General features: G+C 40.2%; 1 protein-coding gene across 6 annotated transcripts; it reads right to left on the bottom strand.

Moving 5' to 3' along the window:
- Nucleotides 1–1,898: 1,898 nt before the first annotated feature.
- LOC109993979 (chloride anion exchanger) lies at nt 1,899–25,008 on the bottom strand. 6 transcript variants are annotated; one of them, XM_065951153.1, is made up of 24 exons: nt 24,853–24,872; nt 24,593–24,611; nt 21,530–21,629; nt 20,477–20,673; nt 17,222–17,394; nt 15,874–16,013; nt 14,918–15,028; nt 14,671–14,831; nt 13,060–13,224; nt 12,815–12,967; nt 12,439–12,521; nt 10,485–10,632; nt 10,288–10,401; nt 9,304–9,381; nt 8,919–9,014; nt 8,717–8,823; nt 7,380–7,449; nt 7,029–7,121; nt 6,578–6,673; nt 5,045–5,272; nt 4,909–4,963; nt 3,777–3,922; nt 3,594–3,653; nt 1,899–2,328 (listed from the first exon to the last, which is right to left on the bottom strand). In XM_065951153.1, exons 1-24 carry the CDS (start codon nt 24,855–24,857, stop codon nt 2,302–2,304), a joined length of 2,625 nt encoding a protein of 874 aa, XP_065807225.1. In that variant the 5' UTR covers nt 24,858–24,872; the 3' UTR covers nt 1,899–2,301. The 6 variants fall into 6 exon arrangements, with proteins under 6 accessions (XP_065807225.1, XP_065807226.1, XP_065807227.1 ...); XM_065951154.1 differs by lacking the exons at nt 20,477–20,673; nt 24,593–24,611 and having other exon boundaries at nt 24,853–25,002; XM_065951155.1 differs by lacking the exons at nt 20,477–20,673; nt 21,530–21,629; nt 24,593–24,611 and having other exon boundaries at nt 24,853–25,008.
- Nucleotides 25,009–25,970: the final 962 nt, after the last annotated feature.

Below are 25,970 nucleotides of genomic sequence, written 5' to 3'. Positions count from 1 at the left end.
ATTGATTTGACGGGGACTAAATGAAGCAGTTAACATACAAATAAATGACTGCAGAGGTAAAATTATGATCTGATGTCCTATGCTGAAAGGGGAAGTTGTCATTCGTGACATTTTACAAGATTCTCTTAAATACAAGTATATTGTATAGGTGGAATTATTGAGAGAGGTTTGAGAACTTGGGAACATTCACCTTTTGGCAAACAATGACAAAGTCCACAGTCACACATTCTCACATCTGTGAATTACATCAAAATAATGACTGCTATTTCGATTACACTACTCGGTAATATCTCAAAAAGAGACAAGAATTGGCTTCAACTAATCATAAAAGTTGCCCGTAGGTCATTAGTCGTTAGATTACCTGATCTGTCTCCAGGGGCGTGTCCAGACTTTATGATCTGGGGGGGCCCAACTGGGACAATGACTGTGCAGGGGTGGCCTGAATTTTCATTCAGAAATGAAGAGCATTTACTCACCCCATCTGTCTGCACCAATCACATCGACTTTTAAGTAACACAAGATAATAACAACAAACACGTCTTCTAAGCTCTATTCTCTAAAGATTTAAAACATTTTGTGCATCCAAAGTCACAATTTAAAGTATTAAAAAAATTACAAACAAACATCTCACTTACATACTTACATTCCTGCAGAATCGGACGTCAGCTCATCGCATGCATTGTGTAGAAACTACGTCATCTCACGTCTCATTCAGCGGTAAATAAACACTCAACTTATCATAATACATGTAAAAAAAAAAGACTAATTCTGTACTCACAACGGCCAACGACAAACTCGCAGAAGAAACTCCATAATCGGTGACGCGCTTTGAGTGTGGGCTAGTGAGAACGAGCAGGGAGACAGGGAGGCGTCTGATTGGTTCATCAGATTGGTACCTCATGGCAGACATTGGTCAAAGTTTTTACAGACTTACAAACTGCTACAGATGACTGATTTTCTTTGTTCCTTTTTCAGAGAACATGAGTTATTAATGTCTGTCAGGACCTAAAGACAATTTCAACCAGAATCTTAATAAGTGGATCTGAAGAATTACCAACCATGTTGAAGTTTAGCTGCTTGAAAGATTATTTTATAACTCAGGCCATCAATGATGATGGGGTTTATTTTGGTTTTAATGATGGTTTCATGGACAGTTTTTATATTACCTGTTACTTAAAGTACTTATTGATTTATTTTTAAATGTTTTTATGTTGTTTCTATTGTCTGAATCGATATGCCTGTGTTTTTTTTCTTGTTTTCGCCTGGATGCACTTGTGTACATTAATGTTAAAGTTTAAAGTTGAAGAAACACTTTTTAACATGACTGCCAGCAGCGAAATAAGTCCATAGACTGCATAAAAGAAGTGGGCTTAGCCATTGTGACGCCACCTTTTTGTTTGTCAACTGGCCATTTGAAGCATTGAGTTTGATATTTTGGCAGTAGCCATCTTGTTTTCTTGGTACTAAAAGTGACCATATTTGGAAGACAGGCTGGATACAGATTGTTACATGTTAGCTATATGCCCTAAACATATCTTACTTTATTTACTCTATTTTACTCTTAATCAGTGGTTCTCAACTCATCTGGCCTCAAGACCCACCACCAACTCCTCCATGAAAAATCAGAACTCAAATTTCTGATATTTTTCGACAAATCTGTTTTGTACCGACTTAAAAAGGATGCAGTTAGGACCTCAGTCAGTACAAAACATGTAGCAGAAGCTAAACACAAGACACATAAACATTTTTCCGGGCACACATTAAGGACCCACTGAAAATGGCTCTGCTACCCACCTCCAGGTCCCGAGCCACCAGTTGAGAACCACTGCTCTAAAGTTTAAGTTTGTACAGTCTCTGCGCTACAATATTAAAAACAAAACAACACAGAAGCATTGACCGTCATTGTTACGAGAGATAAAATATTTATTATAATATTTCAGCAACTGCACATTCAGTCTTTTTTCAACATTGCTTTTGTCCCAAAGAGAGTGGCAAAAAAAGTGCATTTCTTCTCATTGTAATGAAAATATAAGAATACAAAATGTGAAATACATTACACCTAAAATGTCTACAAACTCTTGGAACATGTACAGTATAAAAAACACGACATGTGTCTACTTACATTTCAGTTAAAACAATAAACGTAAACTCAGATCAGTCATAATATGTGAAAAGTCATAAACAGTGTCGTTCATTATATCAGTGTTTTTACAGCATGATCAGTAAACCTTTTACTCCTTAATCTTTGGTCTTTTTTTTTACTTTCAGATAAATCTTCCTCTAAATCGTCTAAAACTGACATCAGAACCTGGTTTCTGGATCCAGAGCCTGTGGGTGAAGAAGAAGTTGTGTTTAAAGCATTGTGGTCGCTAATGGAGCAGCTTTAAAGGAAGAATGTGAAACATTTTACACAAAAATACAACAGAAATCCAGTCTATCCTGAGTAAATGTGTCTCTGAGTCATGACTGTCTACGATGAGTGAGAAGCTTGAGTCCTGCTGGCTGTGTTGTTGTCAGAGCTGTGTTTACAATTAGAGGACGGCCTTGTGTATAAAAGCTGTTTGAGTCAAGGAGAAGAGAAAAGAAGAAGAACATACTCACTGATTATTTGGACTGATTATGTGTTTTTAGATCACGGTCATTCTGTGTCAATTTATATGCAATGTGAAGCTACGAGCTAACCAAAGAGCGTTAACATTAGCATGCTAACACAACAATGCAGGACACAGGCGATTGCAGCTCTAGCAAAGGAAAAATTATACCGCCGCTTATGCTAAATGGTGCTTAATTATGGTGCGTTCTTAGTCATAACTCCTTGGTGTGAACATGATTGGAGAGGAGTTGTAGGTGTGACGTTGGAGGAGAGCGGAGGCTTCAGTATGGCGGAGCAGTTTGTTTTGGTTTCATGCTGGTGCTCAAGGGCAACATCTACTGGATGAAAAAGTCGCACATTCTTCCTTTAATAAGCTTTTACAAAATTAATTCATCAAAAGAGACTTTATAAAATCATATATCATCATATGTTTAAAGATGAGTCCTGTTTTTACACATTTTGAAGTGCAAAAACGTACAGATATGCTCCAGTAGATCGTGTTAGAAGCTCTCAGCAGACATGCATTTATACAATTTATAATTTGTATTTCATTTGTCTTTGTAAAGGTTTATTTTTACGCTTTGTTTGCCCTTATTTAGAGTTGATAGAGCTAGAAGTCGGAGAGAGAGAGAGAGCGAGAGAGAGAGAGAGAGAGAGAGTGGGAAATGACATGCAAGAAAGAAGCCACAGGTCAGATTCTAACCCACTTGGTGGACTACAGCCTCTGTACACGAGGGGCCGTTACAGATCTTGTCGCAGCTGCATGTTGGAGTGAATCTAAAATGTTCTGGACCTAAAAGTTTATTTAGACCCTCAAATAACAGAGCCCAGCTCCCCTCTGAGTCATTAAATTTCTACGGAAACTCTGGAGCACGTTGTTTCTTTTGTGTGTGGATCAAAGGGCTTTGTCCTGACATTAATAGCATGAAGTTCAGGACATGGCTACAGTAGAGGAGATGGAAAGTGTTGCTGCTTCTTGAAAATAAAAACAGACTCTTACATTTTTATCTCTGCTCCTTAAAGCGCCTCCAGGGTGGTGGACTGTGACTGTTGTTATGATCTGTAAAAAAAAAAGAACACAAGGAGATCGTCATTTTGAGGATATTCATAAGTCAGTTAAAAGCCTTGTGCACACAGTTGATATATTTCCATACATTCACATTGTAAGTGTTGCCTTATTTACCCTGTCATAGTCCGATTTCTTTTCTGTGGACTCTGGATGTTTCTCCAGGATGTGTAACATGGCGTCGTGAAGCGTCAGGAAGAACATCGACGGCTGAACTTCATCATCAAAGAAGCAACAGCTGTGCAGTTTTTCCAGGATGTAAGCTGAAAGTGAGGAGAAAAAACAAGTCCAAGTTCTTTTACTCATTGCGTTTGCAGATCTGACAACACTATGGTAAGTAATAGACCAGCAAACAGCAGTAAAATAACATTATGTATAGTTATAGTTATTTTACTCTTGCAGAAAAACTCCTGATATTTGCCGCAGGAGCTTTATGTGTCAACTCAAACAGCTTCAGACTTCACCCGGAGTTTCTCCTGCTAGTCCCTTAGTATTTTTTATGCAACAAGTCTGAGTGAGCTGATCTGAGAACGCAGCAGAATATTCCCTGGAGAATTCCAATAGGAGAGGGTGGTGATGTTTATATACTGTGACTGCTGCACAGTGCATAGAGTGTATTTATGTGACCGTGCATGTAATGAACCTGCTGCATGATGTTTTCTGTTCTCCAGTATGTTCTTCTCTGCTCTTTTGTTGATAGTGTGATTCCGTTGAACTACACGGAGCATTGATATAAAGACAAATATTCTCATTGTAGCACCGTATAGCCGACTCTGTTGCTTCGCCCATCACGTTTTTTTAGCATCACGTCTTACCTCAGGACCCCCCCCCCCCCAGTCCTCCTCAAATTTTTTTGATATTTTCAGGAGTGCAAATGTGAAAACTGCTTAAAGGGCAACAGTTAGTTGAAGTTGCTGCACAAGTCGCAAAACTAAGGGCAAAATAAAGCACTCAAGTATTTTAAGAAGTATAACATATTTTGCAACTACTAATTCACATGACTCACATGAAAATAGAAATAGGTTAGTTTAGTTTAGAATGTAGAAAGGTTCACAAACTGATGCATAGTTGACTAAACACTGAAGCTTCAGTGTCCACTGTGGACACTGTGGTGGCGCATGGACTCTAGGGAGGAGGGGGCGGGGGGGGGAGACAGCTCTCTTCAATGTTTTGAATTTGGACTGCAGTACCCATTTTGAATGCTAGGTGTCAGAGTTACATATTGTTCCTTTAAATAATTTTTACTTACTATCACAAGCGACAATGTAGACCTCGACTTCGACCCGTATCAGCTCTTTCAGCGCCTACAACACAGTCAAAGTTTATTAGAGAGACGGCTTCAGCACTATAACCGCTCCACGTGCTGCAGTGAATAAACAACCGACCGTTTTGAGTCCCTTCAGAGCAGAGATGTCCAGGAAAGAGACAGCAGAGAAGTCCAGGATGAGGCTGTGGAGGTCCACTCTGGGGACGATGATGTTTGCGGGGAGCTCGGCGTTCCAGTCGATCCGCGAAGGAAGGTCTTTAAAGTCTGTGGGCAGGTCGAGCTCCTCCGCGTTACTCTCGTCCTCTGACTTCTGGAAGGGTCCAGATGACGTGTTCAAGAAGCCTTTCTGTGATGGGAGATACACTTTTCAGTCATTTCCTCACTGGTTTTTGGTTCAACACAAATCTGCCGTACACACTAAAAATTCTGAAATTTGGGCAAAAAGCGATAAAAGTTTAAGCTACAAACAGCTGAACAGCTTTTTTTTTTTTTTTTTTACAATATGTCAACTTCTTTTATCCACACAAAAGGTATAAAGAGCTGTTATCATCTTTGTTCCTTCAACTTGCCAAACTGCATTTCTGGTAGTTTGAGGGAGGCTTTTTTGTCTGCCTGATCTGGATTCTCGTCATGAGTTTTCGGAGCAACTAGCTAAACCGCATCACAATCCTAGTTTAACATTTTGGGCTAACAACAGGGGTAGCCAATCATGTTACAGTGGGGGCCATGTCACCCTTGAAAATCCCTCTGGACATGGCCCTGTGGTTTTGCCCAAATTTGCTCGATTTTCCCCCAGACCCAATGATCAGGGGGGAAAGGGTGTGGCTCCGATTCAAGGCTTGTCGCAACCGATTATTAGTCCAAATAACCCTCAAAAGTGTGTGCTGTCAATTGGAATATTTTACTGCTTCTGATCAAGTCGGAGCCTCACTAATCTCTAATCGTAAACATCAAACATGTTGGATATTTATGATTCAAGGTCAGGCCGCCTCAACGGAATACCTGCGATAGCCAATGAGAGCGGGCAGACCGGGAGGTGTCACAAACCAGATGTTGGGTACTTTAACAGCTCACAAACAAGGCAGAGAACATAAACACAACTGAGCCTCGAGCTGAGGAGAATATTGAAGAAGAAGAGTAGCATGTGGAGTTATGGCAACGACATGAGTGCCATTATAATGTCTCAAGCAGCTGACGACGTCAATCGTCCTCCATATTTTTTTTTTCTTCTCAACTCACATGCAAGTTTTTGTGAGATTTGTGGAATTGACACTTTGAAATCTTTATTACAAGCGGCCAGGTGTGTGGTCTGGCCGAATTGTCTAGTGTGTGAGTTCGGAGGATTATGTTAAAAGTCAGTTGAAACCGTCCCCATGTCTCCAGTCTTTCATGTTTTTTAGAATCAGTTAGGATTTGAAAATCGTCTCTTGTGTAGCCAGCCTGAGAAGGATGTTTTCAGCACTCCATGTTGTGTTAATGTGTCAGGTACTTCTGTTTAGCTGTGCTACTTAACTGTACTTTAAACGATTAAGACGGCAAATGATTCACCCACAATGTCTAACCGAGACTTGGATGTCTCGCTGAACGTGCTGCCAGAGAAAGCTTGTTTGTTGTTATTGGCTTAATGAGGTCAAAGAAAGTCGTGACTCACCGGCGTCCACTGCAGGTCTCCTTTCTTTAGAAGTTTCCGGATCTCCCTTAGTGCTTTGTTTCTCTTCCTCAACACTCTCAAAGGGTTGAATCCAACCTACAAAGACATCCAGTAAGGTAAGGTAATGTCAGGTAAGATGACCTCATTTGCACCCGTGGGTCAATTTGGTTTTACAGTGAGTGAATCGGCCTCCTTTTACACACAATCGACAGCACAGGACAAAACATAATAAAGTGACAACAGTGCTCAATACTAAGAGAATAACCTGTCAGTAAAAACAAGGCAAATATAAACAAGATCAAAACAAGAATAGAGCACCAATCAATAAAATCATGAAACTAGTGAAACTAGGTTTCACTTTTTAGAGGCAAAATATGGTCAAATTTGCTGTTTGCTGTTTTAATGAAGATGTGACTTTAATTACTAAAAAGCAAATTGTATTTTTTCTTACAGCTTCCACCAGCTTGCTCTTGAAGAACTCGATGTTTGCAAAGAAGATTGGCGATGGGATCCTGAAGATTTTCACTCCCTCAGGCTCATATATCTGCAGAGAGTTAGAAAATAGAGAATATCTGAAAAATCGTGCACAAACTCGACACGAGTAAGAAGGAAGGAGCAGGGATGTTCCCGTAAAAAAGAGACAGGGTCTTTCTCTGGGAAAGGTTGCTAAAAAAAATTAAACTAAAAACAGAAGCTGAAAGGTAAACAAATCCAACACTCCCAGAGTTCATTCAAACATTCAAGGTCAGTTAATGAGACATCATTCACTTTCAGATCCCTGACAGAACACAAATCTACTCACATTAATGTAGTCTTTCCTGTCCTTGTAGATATCTGTTCCCTGGATGTTGGCCAGCACACTGCAGCGAGGGCTAGAAAAAAGAAAAAAATAATAATTAAAAAATATTTCCAACCATTTCCAAAATCTGTTGCTGAGTAATTAGAATATCACAGCAACACCACCTGCTCTTAAAAAGGCATGTTGAGCAGGTACTGTTATTTGACTTCCTGCTTTTTGCCTCTGAGTTTAGTGTTCAAACGTGCTAACATTTAGTAACCACAAATAGCAGACGACCCATAACGCCCCAAACTTAGAAGATTAGAAGATTGAATGCAAATGTGCAAAAGTCTAAAACAAATGCAAAAAGGGAAATGTGCTGCACAAGAAAAAATGGGATGCAAAACAACGAAACATGAACAGCAAATCCATTGAACATTCTTAAAGGTCACATGTTATGTAAAATACACTTTATCATGTTTTCCTAACACTAACATGTGTCTCTAGTCTGTCCACAAACCCCCCAATGATGAGAAAAATCCATCCTCTATGTCTTTTACCTGCTCCACTTTTCAGAAAATGTGTGCTCAAACAGGCCGTTTGGAGATTTTCCCTTCATGACATCACAAAGGGCAGTAGCCCCTCCCCCAGGTGGGTGACACTCCCACAGCTAGGTGTTTGTTCTGCCCTCTGAGTCTGCCTTCTCACCGTAAACAATAGGACATGAAGTGAGAAATTCGAGCCACCCAAGCCCTTCCAGAGAGGGGGCGTGGTCAGACACCGCTCATTTACATATTTAAAGGTACAGACACAGAAACAGTCTGTTCTGAGCAGTGCTGAAATAGAGGGGTTTATAGGCATGATCAAATACAGGATCAGAGTGGATTTAGAACAAGAAACTTCACACACATGTTTTGAGGAGCTCTGAGACTTATTTAAACTGGCTAAAGAGGAAGAGGATATGTGACCTTAAAAGGATTTAAAGTCAAAAACACAGAAATACAAGAAACAACTGCAGAAGAAAATTGATACAAACCCCCAAACTACAAGTTGTAACCTTTACAGTATGCAACAATATGTCTTGAAACATTTCCCTTCAAAAATGTGGCCAATAAAGTTTTCTTGAATTTAGACTTCAAATCCTTCACAGTGTGTGAAAAGACGTTGTATTTAAACTTTATTTCTGTTTCTTCGTTAAAATGAAACGGCAAAGATATCCAACATTTGTTGAAGACGTTTTACTTGAACCTAAAACATTAACCTGAAGTCGACAATAAGAGTCAGGATATCAACCAGCTCTTGAGTGTATGTGTTTGGGTTGAAAATCTATGAGAGTAAAGAGTTTATGCACAGATACTCACAACTGAGCCCTGAGGACGACGCTGATCAGCTCCACACCGAGCCCTGCAGCCAAACCAAGATCCAGCCCCAGCAAGGTGGCTGCAAGACAGGTACCTAACCATACCACCTGGACATGGATGATGGAATCAAAGAGAAGCTTTGAAGGAGATTTTAAATGTTTAACTCTTTCTTTGAAACTACAAGGAATGTGTTAGAACTTACACAGTCTGGTTTGTCTCTCCTCCACAGGTACGGGACTTCTCTAAACTGCATCAGCATCCCTTTCAGGTTGACGATGACCACAGCGCCCAGCACAGACTGTTTCAATCAAAAGGTTAGATTTTAGAAAGTCTAGACACGACTTTAAAAAACATCACATTCACTTGGAGGAGGGCGGCTGTGGCTCAGTTGGTAGAGTCGTCACCTCTCAACCAGAAGGTTGAGGGCTCAATCCCCAGCTGAGCAACATGTCCATTGTGTCCTTGGGCAAGACACTTAACCCTGAATTGCTCCCACAATTGCAGTGTAAAACTTTGAGTAGTCAGGAGACTAGAAAAGCACTATATAAGGGACAAGTCCATTTACTTGCAGGAGATTTGGTGTTTACCTTCGGTAGTGGATCCAGTAAGAATCCAATTTCTTGTGTGACGATCATCACTATGAGGGCTGACAGTAATCCAGCTATCTGTAATAGACAGAAGAGGTATGTTAAAATCAAGCAGCGGCAACATCCTTTGTTGAGAAATGAAGCTAATGCGTAAACGCCAAAAAAAAATGCAATTCCTTGAGTATCCACTTGAGGCTGTCTGCATAACCAACAAGTCCCAAATTTAAAGAAAAAACGTTTACAGCCTGGTTAAGAATAATAATAATAATCTGGACCTGCGTGTTGAGATGGCAAAGGTTTGACAACAACTTCAGAGCACACAGATCTGCAAAAACCAGCAGACACGCTGCGGTATACATGCCAGACCAGTAGTTGGCTGGTGTGACCTGCATCACTGGGGCCCATTTTACATCAAATCTATTTGTTTTCAGATGTAATCTGGCTGTGATTTTTTCCATGATGAAAACATTTTTGAATCTCTGTCTCCACTGAGTTATGTTGGGAGGCTGTGGTTTCAGCCAGGATGCTGTTATTGTTTTCTTTACTATTAATAGCAAAATTCTAAGCAAGGAAATCAAGTCTCTGTCCATGTTGGTATCAGGAGCTATACCTAAAATAAAGAGTGAAGGATCCAAGATTAGATTGATGCCCAGAATCTGACTTATTTCTTTTTGTAAATTTTCCAAAATTCTACCACTTTTGGGCAGTCCCAAAAATATGAGTAAAACCCCTCACTAGTCCACATGCCCTCCAGCACAACTCAGAAGTACTGCTGTATTTTGAGGTGATGGATGGGGTGTTAAAGTATCGCATTTTGACTTTCCAGTCAAACTCCCACATTGGACTGTTTGTTCATTTATGTCCCTCTTTGAATAATTCCTCCCATTGTTCACCCCGAAGATTATTTAAAGGGGTTTTGGGTTAGCATTAGGTTTGACTCAAACATGCTCTTTCATGAATTAATAAAGGAGTCCAGAAGTTTACCTGAGTCTTCCCGCCTGTGCTCTCCTGCACGGCACTCCTGGACAGAGCTGTACTCGCAGCAAATGACTTGAACGAAGCTCCAAAGATGTTACTGACTCCGAACGCGATCAGCTCCTAAAACAGAAACTGTTGTAGTTATCCCACACATGAGTATATAGTTTGAATGTTAAAAAATAGGTATTGTATTTTTCCCTCACCTGGTTTCCATCGATGGTGTAATCATGTTTCACTGAGTAGACTTTAGCTACAGAAAAGGCGACGGCAAAGCCCACTATAGCCATGGGGAAAGCCTCCACTGCGGTTTCCTGGAAGACGTGCAGGTTTGGGGCGATCGGAGGCTCGTACCTGAGAAACATTATGAACACTGTTATGTCAGGATGTTCCTCAAATTGTCAGAAATCAGAGGATGAAAAACAAAAAAATTGTTACAAATGAACAAAACATCCAGGTGAACTAGTAAAGTATCGCATAGATCAGCTTGTAAAAATACCAACACAAACACTTCCATCCTGTAGAATACAGGACGGGAATATAAATGACAACAAGTTATATGACGTTCATCCTCCTCTCATATCGTTTTATGTTGATATTCACCTGGAATGTGAGTTTTCAGCGACCAAAAACTCTGTTTGTGTATGAAAGGAATAGGCCTCACATTTCTCATTTTGGTGTAGGCGGCGTGATGCTATTCTGACATCAGTCAAAACAAGTTTCAGTCAAAATATTGCAACTTTATTCTTGTGATTTAAGGATTTATTTGTCAAACTGCTAAGACTGCTTTTTTTTTACTTCTATTAATATTACAAATTAACAAATTCATTTTCCTACTGTAGCCCAAATATCCCGTGTTATATTATAAATGTTATGGGTCATAAAATGAATTGCAAAAACAAACTCGCTGATTTTTCTTCTAAAAAACAGAAACAGAAACAGACAGAAAGGTTTTGTTTATAACAGCTTTTACAGCCTGCAGAGTTCATAAAACACTATCTGACTGTCTATCTGTTGAGGAAGTGATACTGATGTTATCTAAGGTAAAGGTATACGATTGTATGGTTTTTGACACCCTCATTATCTTTAACTCCATGAATGAATCTGATCTGACAGATAGTGAGAGACACATGAACTCAGAACACACACATCATGAGTTTCAGACCGGAGATAAAATTAAAACAGCTCGTTTAAATGCTCTTGTTTATCGCAGCTTACGAGTGAAAAGTGTGAGAGAATCAGGAAGCCCAGAAACGCTGTCATTCAATGTCGTACTTCTTTCTATCAGCGTTTTAAAGTGCGGCTTGTCTGACTCACATTTCTAACTACAAACTGATTACGTCGTAAAAGGAGGCGACTGAATTGTTGTTTGTGGTATTTTTGGACGATGTGATTAAAAAGCTGAACATAAACATAACAGAGCAATTACCAGTGTGTTTCAGGAATCATACACCTGTACCTCCATTACAAACAACACTTTGAGTAAAACCTTTATTGGAGAGGACAGCTGAAGAGAGACAGGAAGTGTTGGGAGGAGAGAGCGCGAAGGATGACATGCAGCAAGGGGGCCGAGGTCGGAATTGAACCCGCTGACGCTGTGACGAAGACTATATCTTCTTTTCATGGGGGGCCCGACATAACCACTAGTCTATACGGCACCCCCTTTTTATTTAATTTGATCAAATCATGGTTCTGTAAAGGGGATTGTTCTCGTAGCCCAGGTAGCTCTTGTGGAGGCTTTGCCTTAAAATGGGATTATTGTACGGAAGCTTCCAAGGGGCAAATGGGAAAAATTGCTGACGCAGTTGAAAAAGTTTTGGAAGGATTATTTTTCATAGTTTATATATTTTTTTTACATTATATTCAATTATCTTTACTTGTAAATTGAAAACTTTAAAAACTGCCAAGCTAATTAAAAAAAAAAAAACTATGTCAGTTATGTTCAGTTATGTTTTAGTGTTTGTTGTTATTCTCATTTTTGGCCACAAGAAGCACTCTTGTACTCAAGTATGCAGCATTTAAAATATTAAAAAAGTGTGTTAGCTTTGCAAGCTTACAGAACCAATTATTCAAGTCATAGTTAACATCAACCATTCCTCCCCAGAATGAGTGAGTTGTGAGTTTGCCTGTAGTCATTGTATTTCTGTCAGGATGTCTTACCCTTTTGGAATATGTCCAACAACATCGATACCGAATCGTTTCCTGAAGTCGAATGCGTAGGAGACTCCACATGCAATGACTGTCTAGAGGGGAAATAAGAGACGTGGTTCGGTCTGACTCATTATTAGTTTCAAAATTACTCATATTTATTATCTTTAAGAGTGCAGATTGTGAGCTCTTGCCCCTTAGCCGACATGAATCAGCTCTTTAAAATTGTCCTTAATGACTTCATAAATCAGATTAATGATTGTTATAGACACAACACTGGGGTCCTGCACAGTCACGATGAAGTAAGCATCATTATTATTACTGTTTATATGACCACAAACCCTCTCAGAGCACAGGTATGAGGAGGGCGTCCTGCAGTGTTTCTCACCATGATGACTTCTATCGGGATGGGAACGGGAAGTTTGGATTTGTATCTGTCGTTCAGCTCCTTCACGATGAACACCGCCACCATGATGACCAAAGCGATCACCACGTCACATGCGTTTGTGGAGGAAATATTTTTAAAGATGATCTCGAGAGTCTGAAAAAAAAGTCAGGATTAAAAAGATGATTTGATGCGACACACCTGAATGTGATGAAGATGGAGAGAGCTTCAAACTGTTCCCGACTCACATAAATTAGGGAAAGAGGTCCACTGATCCCAGGGACATGCAGACCCAACACAAACTTGAGCTGAGACACCAGGATGTGGACGGCAGCTGCTGTGGTGAAGCCAGAGACCAGAGTGTCGGACAGGTACATGACAACAAAGCCCACCTGTAGGGCGCCCATCACCAGCTGGAGGAGACAGAGAGAGAGGATCATGTAGCTCAGGGATGGGCAAATTTGGTCACAGCAAGGGCCACATTCATTTAATTCTCACTGCCAGGGGGCCAAATTGTAGAATATAAAAACGATTACAATCAATTATGTCTCAAATTCAACTCAACATATACCAGTGATCAAATATTATTATGCATACATTCCTGGTTTTCATGATTTCATGGCAGATTTCGTCATGTTTTTCTTCATGTTTCCATTTAATTGGTATGGAAAAATTGACCTGAGGGCCACGTTGAGGGTTGATGGGGGCCATATGTGGCCCCCGGACCGCCAGTTGCCCACCCCTGATGTAGCTTAAAGGAGCAATATGTAACTCTGACACATAGTGTTTAAAATGGGTACTGCAGTCCAAAATACTAGAGAGAGCTGTCTCCCCCCGCCCCCTCCTCTCTAGAGTCGATGCTAACGTGAGTTGCCATGTGGTGGACACTGAAGCTTCAGTGTTTATCCAGCTCTGCATGGGTCTGTAAACCTTTCTGCGTTCTAACCTCTCTCCATTTTTCAAAAGCATCTCCAATATTGATCTTAGTTTGAGCTGGTTTCTGCTCGTGGAGCTTATTAGAAACATGCAGAGGCTTTTTAGGTCGGGTACAATCACTTCTATCTGAACCACTTCTCTTACCCACGACATTGAATGACAGCGTTTCTAAGCTTCCTGATTCTCTCACACTTTTACTCGTAAGCTGCGATAAACGAGAATGTTTAAACGAGCTGCTCATGATGTGTGTGTTCTGAGTTCATGTGTCTCTCACTATCTGTCAGATCAAACTCATTCATGGTGTTAAAGATAACGAGGGCGTCAAAAACCATACAATTGTATACCTTTACCTTAGATAACATCAGTATCAGTTCAACACTTCAACAGATAGACATCAGATAGTGTTTTATGAACTCTGCAGGCTGTAAAAGCTGTTAAAAACAAAACCTTTTATTCTCTCTTATTCACTTTATGGGCACTAAACGCTAGGCTACCAGCACCCCTAGGAAGGATATTTTGATGAAATCTGAACTTCTGATCTTCAGAATCAGAATCAGAATCAGAATCAGAATCAGAATCAGGGTTTATTGCCAAGTAAATTTACACATACAAGGAATTTGACTTGGTGTATTGGTGCTAAACAATTAACAAGGAAAGAAAGCAGAACTAGCAACATCTTAAATAATACAGTATAAGAAGATATTACAATATATAAAATAGAATTTAAAAATGTAAAATATAAAAAATAAAAATAAACAATGAAAAACACAAAAAGTACAAAAGGTGCAATGTAGGAAATGTAAGAAAAAATCTTACTATCTGACTATTCTCCTTGCAAAAAAAGCTATTTGCATATGAGGTTCATTGAGGTTGCAAAAAAACCCAAAAGAAATGAATGCATTTGCTACACATGTTTCTTTTACCTGCATGATACCGGCGAGGAAGGTGACAGAGGAAGCCACCAGCACTCTCTGCTCGTCTCTGGTCAGACCCTCAAACCCGGTGATGTTGGCGGGCGACCCCTCGTCCGGGACCAACCGGGTGACCACCGAGCCGATCATGAGACACAAGACCGGGAACGGACCTGAGAGAGAGAAAAAAAAAAGGACGGGTGGTTGACTGAGTCCTCGTCTTTCCCGAGCAGTTATAAGTGAGAGAAACAGGCCTTACCCACTGAGATGTGTCTGGAGGTTCCCAGGAAAAAGTAAATAAGGACAGGGAAGAAGGCGGAGAAGAGTCCGTACCAGGGGGGCAGAGAGGCCAGCAGGCAGTAAGCCAAACCTGAGATGACAAGAAAACATACACACTCATCACCTCTCTGGCAAATAACAGGTGATTTGTTAATCTTCTCTCACCTGCTGCACCTGATAAATGATCATGTAGCCATGCATTATAATCCTACACAGCTCATATACACAGAGCTTATCATATATTATCAGGTACTTTAGACCCGTTCACTTGTCTCTGTGAAAGATTCATCTCCTCTCTGGGAAAGTTGTTTTCTCTTTCAAATCGATACCCACACTGAGATTACTGCGATACCCCCCCCCCCCCCCCTCCACAAATTCCTCTCCTCTGAGCAAATCAGAGGGGAGTCACTTATTTAGGATGAGTGATGAGAACGCCGCCTTAATTTTTGTTTTTATGTAATTCATGACCAACACAGAGTTCCTCGGAATCAAACTCATCTCCAAATAGGACCGTATCATTTTGGGGCGAAGAGAAATAGTGCCAGGTACACAACAGAATGAGAATTTTTAAATTTAGTAAGATGTAAAATGTGAAGATTAAAGTCGGTTCAAATGCAGATTAAAACCAGAAAACTCTTTCTCTATTAATTTTTGATCTCATGCCTTTAAGCACTCTCAAATTAATTAAAAACATTAAAGAATCTTTAAAATTCAATTTTTGATGTATTTTAACACTAAAGCCCTTTTCATACTGCTTTTTCACCCCCACAAAAGAGTGCCGTAACTCTTCCTCTGAAGACGGTACAGTAGAGGGATCACTTCATCATCCCATTGAATGAGGAAATAAAGCACATCCTGCCTCTATTTAACCATTTTGTCCATAGACGGTATAAGATCCTATCACCATCAGATACTGTTAAGTTCAAAGAATTGTACCTTGCAGCACAGCAACCAGTCCAGTGCTGACGCCAGACACGATGTCACTGAGCAGCCAATCTTTGAGTCTGTAGATTTTCAGCCATCCGATGACGGGCAGGAGAGAGAGCGCTACATCCTTTGCTCGTTTGGCATCACATCTGCAGCCACACAACGGCAGAAACAAAAATACATATAAAAAAGTGAAGTGATTGAAGTGATCAGAAAGAGGATGGAGGAAGAAGACATGTTCATGTTTTTTTAAATGTGGTCAAGATGTTAACAGGGATAAGTCAAAGTCAGTGAGAGTAACTTTAAAACAGAGTGCATCACACTGTCAGTGGATCAAAACACTCGCTGACTTTCTTTCTCGCGGGGCTCCTCGACTTTGGAACGACCTCCCTGAGGAGATAAGGCGTGCAGGATCAGTTTCTTCTTTTAAATCACGTCTCAAAACTTACTTTTATGTGATGTACTCTTTCACTGATTCTTAATTTTTCCTTTATTTATTTTATTGCTCTTAATCTTTTTTTTATCTATCACTTATCCTTCTTCTGATGTCCTGCTCTAAACCTCCCTTAATTGCTTTTATTTTGTTTTTTTATTTTCTTTGGTGCTCTCATCATTTTTTTAAATCGGAAATCTTCTTATAATCATCAATCTGATCATCATTTTTTACTGCTTATCTTCTTTAAGTCACTTCTTCTATTGTATTGTCTTCACTTTAACAGCATTTTCAGACCTGTTGTTTCTATTTGAATTCTTCTTTTGCATTTTTTTCCGTTTGCTTTTGTAAACTCTAAAACTGAAACGGAGGAGTAATTGTGAAACTTTTGAGCTTTCCAACACCGACAGCAAATCTGATATTTTAACCTAATGGTGTCTTTAATGATGAAAGCAGATCCTGTCAGTGCATGATTGAATAGTTGAGACAGTGAAGCAGATTGATGTACAGCTGTTGGTAAAACCTTAAGAGAAGAGAATGAAACTGCTACCTTTGAGCCATGATTTGCGTTTCTATACCCACAACATGATATTGAGAAACATCTCAAATTACTCTGTACCTTTTATTTAAAGCTGTACTACAGGCCGTGCTCTTTTCTGCTACTCGGCCCGTTCATATCTGCAGATAACTGTGATTGGTGTTGATCTTTTGCTTTTTGTGATCGACCTTTCACGTCCGTACAGTACTGTATATTTTAAGCATGTTGTCCTTAAAGTTTAAATGATTCTGTTTTTATTACACTTTCAGACATTTAAACATTTGAGCAGGACACTCAACTTCTAACATATTCAACTTTATCAAAAAGGATGGACTTCAAAGGTTAACTGTGCAGCCACCAGGTTATTAAAAACAAAGGTTCCTCACGTGAAGTACTGCTTGATGTGGTCCAGCGAGCTCTTGTGGTGCCTGTAGATCTTCTCGTGCTCCTCGGAGAAGGACTCCTCGGAGTAGAGCGGCCGGGCGACCACGTACTGCCTGGCTCCCGCTCTCATCATTTCTCCTGTGCTCTGGTGAGGGCCGCCTCTCTCTATGTGGCTCTGGAATCAGGTAATCACATTAAATCAGGAGGAGGAGGATCCTCCAACTTAACTAACTAAACACGACTTATCAAAGGACATTAAAAAGCAAACAACAAAGATCCAGACCCTGGAACACGGGGCAGAGGACACGCACCAGGTCAGGAGCTGCTGTGGTGTGTCAGAGTCTATCTGAGCTCTGCACACAGATTCACACCAGAGAGGCTTTATTCCACCTTCTTGACCTTCCCAAGAGAAACCGTCCTTATTCAACACCTCCACGAGGCTAGTCCAGCCCACTTGTTGAAAAAGTTGAATCTACATCTGAACAATAAAGGCTTAACTATTCAATATTCCTGCACTTTAACTTTTAAAGGGGAATTTATTATTGTTCACTCGATCAGTTATTTGATGTAGATATATAACGTTATCGTGGGGCTCATGTCCCATTTCATATTCTATTCACTCAATCAATCAGACTTTATTTATTAAGAACCAATTTTCACAAATGGAGGTCGGTGCTCTGAGAGAAGAACCTTAGACGTTCAAAATTTAACTCAGTGGACTCCTTCTCTCAGGCAGGATCCAAAGAAAGTACTGGAGCACAAAAATCATTTAAGGCACATTTATTAAGGAGCAAAGGAGTAACGTATCGGCGTGCTCCGTCTTACTCAGAGTCTAAATTAGCTTGAACATTTATTTGCCTGTCTTGTGTGATTTCATGATACCAAGATTTGATCCGTTAGCTGCGTTCTAAACAAATCAGATCAAAATCCATCCGCCCAACAACTTTCAATCTGAAAGTACCTCCCATCCATCCATCCATTATCTATACCACTTTTTCCCATTCGGGGCCGCGGGGGGGCTGGAGCTGATCCCAGCTGTCAATGGGCGAGAGGCGGGGTTACATCCTGGACTGTTAGCCAGCCAATCACAGAGCTGACATTCAGAGACAGACAGCCAGCCACACTCACATTCACACCTACTGACAATTAAGAGTCACCAAATAACATAATAAAAAGAATGTCTTTGGACTGTGAGAGGAAGCCAGAGAGAACCCACACATGCACGAGGAGAACATATAAACTCCACACAGAGAGGTTCCTGTCCTACAGGGATTCAAACCAGGAACCTCCTCACTCCTAACCACTGCACACCAAGTACCTCCCAGCTGCTCTAAATGAATTACTGTATGTAAGGAATTGACAGTTCATTGGGGACGCAATCATCTATTTCTTACAAACCTAATTATTATTTTTTATATGTAAATACATGCTGCTGTTTTTATCCTGCACTATAACGAGCCAAATGCAACAAAATTTTGTTCTTATCTGCACTGTAAAGTACAAGTTTGAATGACAATAAAGAAAGTCTAAGTCTCTAAGTCTAAGTCTAATGTTTACCTCATGTACTGTAAAGAAACACACCTCACACCAAGGCAATGCTCAGTCCGATTAATCTGAGTAGTAGCATGTAGGCTCAAAACCTCACCTGTCAATAAATCCTCTAAATGGGAGCTCCACGGTGTGCCGATCTTTTTTGCTGCTTTGTACCTATTCATTTTTGGATCCAGCACCATCTTAGGGATGTGTGTGTCTTTTAGATTTCACCCTATGTACCGTGTTAGTATGACAATACCACAATTCAAATATGAAATATAAAACATGTCGTCGGTATAAACTCAGCGAGTCCAGCCCTCTGCTGGGATCAAGAATGTCCAGATTTTTTTGGGGTCAGTTATCCCAATCCTACACAAAAGTTTTTTAACATCACACACTGGAAGTTTATTCAGATAAAAAAACAACATGGATAACCTGATCCAAACTTAGAATCCTATTTTTTATTCTTTTAAATAACCTATTCTCAATATTTGATTCAATCTAGTAGCTGATGATGAGAGGAAATTACTTTTAAAGAGCCCGTGAAGGATCTGTGAAAATTCAAACTTCAAAGATTTCAAATCCAAAAGGGTGAGAAACAAAAGCACATTTTCTTTTCCTGTAGCTTCTCTATCCTCAGCAGCTCGTCCCACATACCTGATTGTGTCCTAATCTGTCTCAAATCCAAAGTGGTCTGTTTCTCCTCCTCCAGCTCCTGCAGATCAGCTGAGACCCCAGATGACTTTTCCATCAATAAATGCCAACCTCTGCTGCTTATCACCACTGTAATTATTAACAGCAATTATGATAAAGTCCCTGTTTCACTTAGTCGTCGCTGGACGCCTGCCTTATCCTTGACCATTGTTCTTAATGATATCTGCAACCTGCAACATTCACTGGAGGCTTTTCCGCCCACGCAGAGCATTGGAAATACAACTTACCGATGGGCAGGATAGGGGAGGATGTGGACAGGACAGACAGGGCAGGTCATTGTTATGAAGTGGAAATCAAGTAGCTTTCAGGATGGGGAACGCTACTGAAGGGCGGCTGCAGCACCACACGGTAAAAATAGTCTACAGGAGCAAACGCACAAAGTTGATTCATAAATGTGTTTTTTCCAGGGTCTGATAATACACTCTGATAAAGTCAAGAAAGTTAAATTTACGAGAAATCGTTAGAACTTTGCCAATTTTCATGAACTTTTCAACACAAAAGGGAGGAAAAAGAAAGGTAAGGGGAAGGAAGCTCAGTCTGGATTCAAAGCAGCACCAAACACTGATAAGAAAGACTGTGTGTGTGTGTGTGTGTGTGTGTGTGTGTGTGTGTGTGTGAGTGAGTGTGTGTGTGAGTGTGAGTGGCAGTGAGTGTGTGTAAGTTTCACTGGTTTGCTAACTGGTTTCAGGGAAATCTTATCAAAAGTGTCTGCTCAGAATTAAGTGGAAGTGATACCTCCTGATACTGTTTGCAGGGTCAGGTCAGGTTCATGGGAAATGTGTTTGTGTGAGAAAAATCCGACACACTCTGCAGAAAGTAAACGCAGAGCAACGATAGGGGTCTAACAAGCAGAAAACTATGGTGTGGAAAAATGAAGCCGATGGAGAAGTGCCAAAAAAAAACCTGAAGTTCATAGAGTGTCCACGTGAGGCTGGCTCCAGAAAACCATTAAGTCCCATTAACACCAATATTCAAGTGTCCATTATGACAGCAGAAATAAACATGCTTACAGCCTGGTTCTTGTGTTTCAAATACATGGGCCAGACGTGGCCATCGAACAGGCCGGGGGGGTCTGGCACAGTGTAGTTCCTAGGATAGCACAGCTGATGAGAGACAGGAAATGCTGGGAGGAGAGAGACGCTCTGTGTCAGAGCAGCCAAACACTCAAAGCAGCTGTGAGGATCTTTGGGTTCAGATTTGCCGCACCCTGTGGACATAGCAACACCGTTAATGTCTGCTGATTTTTGTCCTGTCCGTGTATAGTCAGAACTGAACTGGGTTAAAAGGCGTTGAAATTTGCCGCTCCCTGATGTGTTTGTGGATGATCTTGACAAAACATTTGCTGTTTCAATCTGCCATGTCTGTCTTTTCTCTGCTCATTGTGCTGCTGCCTGTCTCAGCCAGGACTGTGCTGGTTAAATACAAAAATAAAACATAAACAATAGGTAGTGTCTACTGAGGAAAAATCACATGCTGTTTTTTTTAAAAGTCAATGTAACACTCACTGTCAAACACTTTTGTAAGACACCAACATTAATTTCTGGCAGCAGCAGCCATTAAAAATAACAGTAGACAACCTCATCACCGATCATTTGTAGCGCATATAGAGACAACATTTTTAATAATGGATAACTTGGGGGGGGGGGGGCTCATTGCATTTAAAGAGACACACACACCAAAACGGAGCGTTCTGAGAGAGCTGGTTTATACAGGGTCACAAACCTCCTCTGGTGCTTGATTTATGTTATATTTTGACCAAAGCACAGCACAGATGTTTCATTTAGACCACAGGGGACTGTTTAAAAAGGGGGGGAAAGGGGGATAATATGTCCTCTTTAAAACATTTCAGTCAGTACTTTTCTTCACTTTTACTCCACTTCTTCTTTTGCCAGGGTCTTTTTTAACACAAGTATCTGTACTACTACTTGAGTAAAAAAGTATTTAGTACAAATGTTCATCAGGACTTTACGTTCTGTAATCATGAACTCACATGTTTTATCATGTGTTTTTACTATTATTGTTTTTACTGCTGGTGTGTTCTTTATGTGAGTGGGTTGTCCTACCCGATTGGATTGTGACTTCTTGGTGGAAAATGTTGATCTCATTAAACCGTTGATGGGACAGTACCGCTGGGGTCAGGTTGTTTCTGCCAGCCCTTGTTATCTAAAAGTGACACAGCATCAAGATATGGAACAATAATGATAATGGAACAGTTATTTAATGTTGATTAAACCAAGGTCAGCCAATTTATACTTGGCATGAATTTATTTCCATTAATAAAAGAGAGATTGACAAATGAAACAACGTGTTCAAGTGCTGTGTGGGCAGGTGCACATGTTTACTATCATGGTTACTAACTGGTTTCCACCAATTGCCTCATAACACATTGTATAAAAATGTTATCCTGTAATTGTTTGGATTTAAGCATAACCAAAAAAAGGATTGGTGAATGATCTTTTATATGCAAGTTGGAATTGACCATTGACTAGGTTAAAACAGCTCTTTTAGGGATGCTGATGGCCTATAATTTGTGTGGCTCATGTACAGAGGCTACAGTCCTCAACCGACAGCTCGGGTTCGACTCTGACCTGTGGCTCCTTTCCTGCATTTCATTCCCCACCCTCTCTCTCCCTGATTTCTCTCTGTCCACTGTCCTGTCTCTGTGATAAAGACATAAAAAGCCCAAAAATAAATCTTAAAAAACAACAACAACAAGCAGCACATTTATTTAGGCCAGTATGTTTGTGAATCCAGGCAACACGTCCAAATGGGCCCCACTTGGCAATTACCAGTTGGGCTTCTAGTAAGCTTGGCTCAATTTATGTTGGCTTTAGAGTGGGTTGGTTTTTGGGCGTATTTGGTGAACCACAAGAATACACATGATCCATTTAGCTAGCTCAAAATGTTTCCAAGATGGGTCCCAAATGAAGGCTGCACAATGTTGTAAGAAGGTTCCTGGTTTGAGTCCCTGGCTGGACGGGGACCTTTCTGTGTTGAGTTTGAATGTATTGGTTCCCACCGGGTACTCTGTCTTGCTATATCAGTCTAGCTCGTTAGGTTAAACATGAAAGTGGATAGAGTCAGAAATTGGGGGGAGAGAGGGAATGGGGTATGATATGCCGGAATGAAGCCACAGGTCGGACAAGAACCCGGGCAGTCTGCTTGGGGACCGCAACCTTTGTATCGAGCACACTAACCGCTTGGCTGCCAGCACCCCCATTGCCAGCAAATTTTGCATTTCACTCAAAATGCACATCCATATTCCCAAAAGGGCTACACTTATTGGAGCCCAACAACGGTCCTTTATCCGATCCATGTTTAGCCTACATAGAAAGTTAGGACACAAATGTCTGGTATGAGATTGTACCACATATCAGGCCAGTTCCATTTTGGACCCACTTGGATTTTGTGGATTTGGTTTGCTCCATAAAATAAATAGATGTGTGTAGTGTGGTGTTATATGTTTATCCTTCCTAATGTATCCCTGCGCGGGGCCAGAGAAATTAGTTCCGGTTACACTGGGGCAGGAGTAAAGTGTGTGTGTGACCTCAAGCACAAGTTGTTGTATGCTGTTGTGTGTTCCCAAAATATACTAAAGTAAACTGAAAGTATATAAAGCTCAACTGTAGTCTTTATTGAGAACCTACCTCAACATGTAGGGATGTTGTTGAGTAAGATTTTGCATTTCTAAAAACTAAAAAGGTCAAGGTGTTTTTGTGAGCAGAACATCAAACAATGATATCATCTTTTAATCTAAGCTGCAATCATAAATGTATCTGGTTTACTGCCTGTAGTAGTAAACTTGCATTACTTTAAAAGCAAAGAGGCGTAACTCACATGTGTCCCAATAGTGTTATGACAATAAATGAAAGCCTGTGTATTTGTGTCTTATTGCTGATAAGACGGGAGAAAATGTACGGTACAAATAACAACCAAAGCAATGCAACTCCCAGGGAACAAGAATTTGCAACTTCAGCTCACAGAGCGTCCTGAACTGTCCTGCTGATGCGAACATGATGTGATGATAAGAAGGAAGTGGAGGCAGGGATGAGTGTTAATAATCTTCTTGATGTTGCAGTACTGCTAAGGTTCCTGCTTCAATAGTTATGACAAAGTAAATTTGTTGTATTTGTATCCATTGCTAAGAGGGAAAGGTTTAAAGAAATAGACTTTTAATTGAAAACCGGGGACAATATTTTAACCAGGATCCAGGTTGTTAAGAACTAAATCAATACCACGGACAAAAACTATGTTAGACTCTGGTAAGGAAAATAAAAAAGCTGTTTGCAAATCCTTTCCCGTGATTTTACAAATCCATGCACATGGACCGATTTGCAATCCGTGGGCACAGTTTTGTAAAATGTTTGAACAGATTTGAATAGCAAGTTTAGCAAAACTGTAGGCAACGTTTCATAAACTGTGCAGATGCATTTGCAATCTGTTGGCATAAATTGCTGCAGATTTCAAATCTATGCGCACAGTTAACAAAACCGTGCCCATAGATTGCAAATCCATGGATATAGTAGGAACAGATTACACTTTTTTTTTTTCTTACCTGAGCCTTTTGGGGCTGCGTAATTTCCTGCAACAATTCTACAAATTAATTTTCAGTGGCATTATTTACACCTTTTATTTGGACATGCCAAAATAGTTTTATAGTTCACCAAGTAGCCAGATTGATTATCTGCCTGTACTCCAGTGTATATAGCATCTCAGATATAAAAACAATAAACATAATTACACCTGATAACACTTATTAACGTAACAGATCAAATCCATTCTTAATCAAAACAAAACAACCAAACCACAGATATGTTTTTCCTATTTTAGGGAAATCAGTGAAATAAGTGAGCTAAGTTCACTTACAAGTACAGGATTGTTAAGATTTATGTATTAAAAAATTAAGAGACAAACAATTAAGAAATCCACACGAGAAGGTTGAGTAATTTTTAAAACCAATGACAGAGACAAGAGTTCGGGACACCATTGAAAGAACCGTCCTTAGTTCATTTTCCATTTAAACTCAACTGAGACAACACATGTTGAAAGTGTTTTTTTATGGTACAGACTTTAAACCCATCATTGTGCAATCAACACATCAACCATAAGAACTGAACTATATTTACCAATTTCAGATCCGACAATCTGTGCAAAGGTAACAGATGCAAACAAAGATTAACACCATTGCACTGACAGAGACCATCAACAAAGGATTTGAGCTCCAAAAGCTCACTTTAATCTCTATTATATATTATAATCTCGAGTGTAATAAAGTTCATAAATCATAATGTCCTCAATCAAAACTACACGATTCTGTAAGTTAGGTGAAGATGCAGAGAAAGTGTAAATATTAAAACACACTTTCTTTTGCAGGTGGGTCACTCACCTCATGCTCGGGCTTCCCCGTGTCTCTGAAGTTAGTCTCTTAAATTTCTTCTTCTCTTGGCTTAATAAGTACAGTATGTCGACTCACGAACATCTGCAGCACCCAAAATGAGCAATGAATAAAAGCCCAATGAGTGCTGTGGTGTACGTTAAGAGTGTGTTTTCTTGCACGTTTCCCTCTGTGACTAATACAACCAATCAGGCAGTGTTCTTGTAGACGCAATCATCGCTGCAGACAGAGTAAACATTGTTCTAGTATTTGTGGAACAATGTTGATGCCTGGATCTTCAAAGCTTTCCATGCAGGAACAAACACCAACGAGGGGTTCAAGGTTTCTAAGTTCACATGGGTTATGTTATGTTAGCCTAGATGCTATGTGAACCTAGATTTTAACATGAAATCTCAAACTAAATGCCTTTTAAACTAAACATGATGGTCCAAATTTAAAAGAAACATTCCAACATCAGTAAAATGTGCACAAAAAAACCCCCAGAAGACCCTAAAGTGGCAATCAATTATTGCAGTGAAGCATCAGGAATATATGTCGGAGTTAAAGTTGAATGAGCAATATACAGTAGTCTTGCTTTTATTAGTGTTTTATAGATCTGTGGTGATACTATTGAAAAGCCTTGAGTGTACCTCTGACAGCCGTTATGTACGCAGGACTCTCCTCATGTTTGTCGTTGATAAACTGTAGCGTTAGCTTAGGTAATATGGGTAATGCTTAGCTTTAGAGTTAGCCTACAGAATTAGGCTACTGGAAAAAAATTCTGTTTCCGAAAAAGAACTATATCATTGGAAGACAATCACTGGGAAATGGAAATTATTGATATTGTTTAATTGTAACAACTACAGCAGTCAAACTCTGGTTCTCAAAACATTTTCAAAGTCAAAACGTCCAGGGTGGAGAGGGGGTTGGAGGTGAGAGCAGCAGTTTAATTACGTGCACAGGGATCATACTGGTCTGTGCATACAGTCTATAGGTGTGCACCTTTCGCAGGGAAAAAACCTCTCCTCCCCATCCCACTCGCTTGAGTTAAATTCTCCTGAATATATCCTCCTGCGTTTCTCTCCATCAGCTCACATGGACTTCATGCTGAAAAGAAACTCCAGATATGC

Source organism: Labrus bergylta, chromosome 23 (genome assembly GCF_963930695.1).
Source record: "Labrus bergylta chromosome 23, fLabBer1.1, whole genome shotgun sequence".
In the NCBI taxonomy this organism is placed as follows: Eukaryota; Metazoa; Chordata; class Actinopteri; order Labriformes; family Labridae; genus Labrus; species Labrus bergylta.
This window is presented reverse-complemented; position numbering and strand designations above follow the sequence as displayed.

Coding starts and splice junctions, on each gene's coding strand:
- LOC109993979 (XM_065951153.1), bottom strand. Junction 14,832..14,917: donor CTCCAGACACATCTCAGTGG/GTAAGGCCTGTT, acceptor TCTCTCTCTCAG/GTCCGTTCCCGGTCTTGTGT. Junction 12,522..12,814: donor TCCCGATAGAAGTCATCATG/GTGAGAAACACT, acceptor TTTCCCCTCTAG/ACAGTCATTGCATGTGGAGT.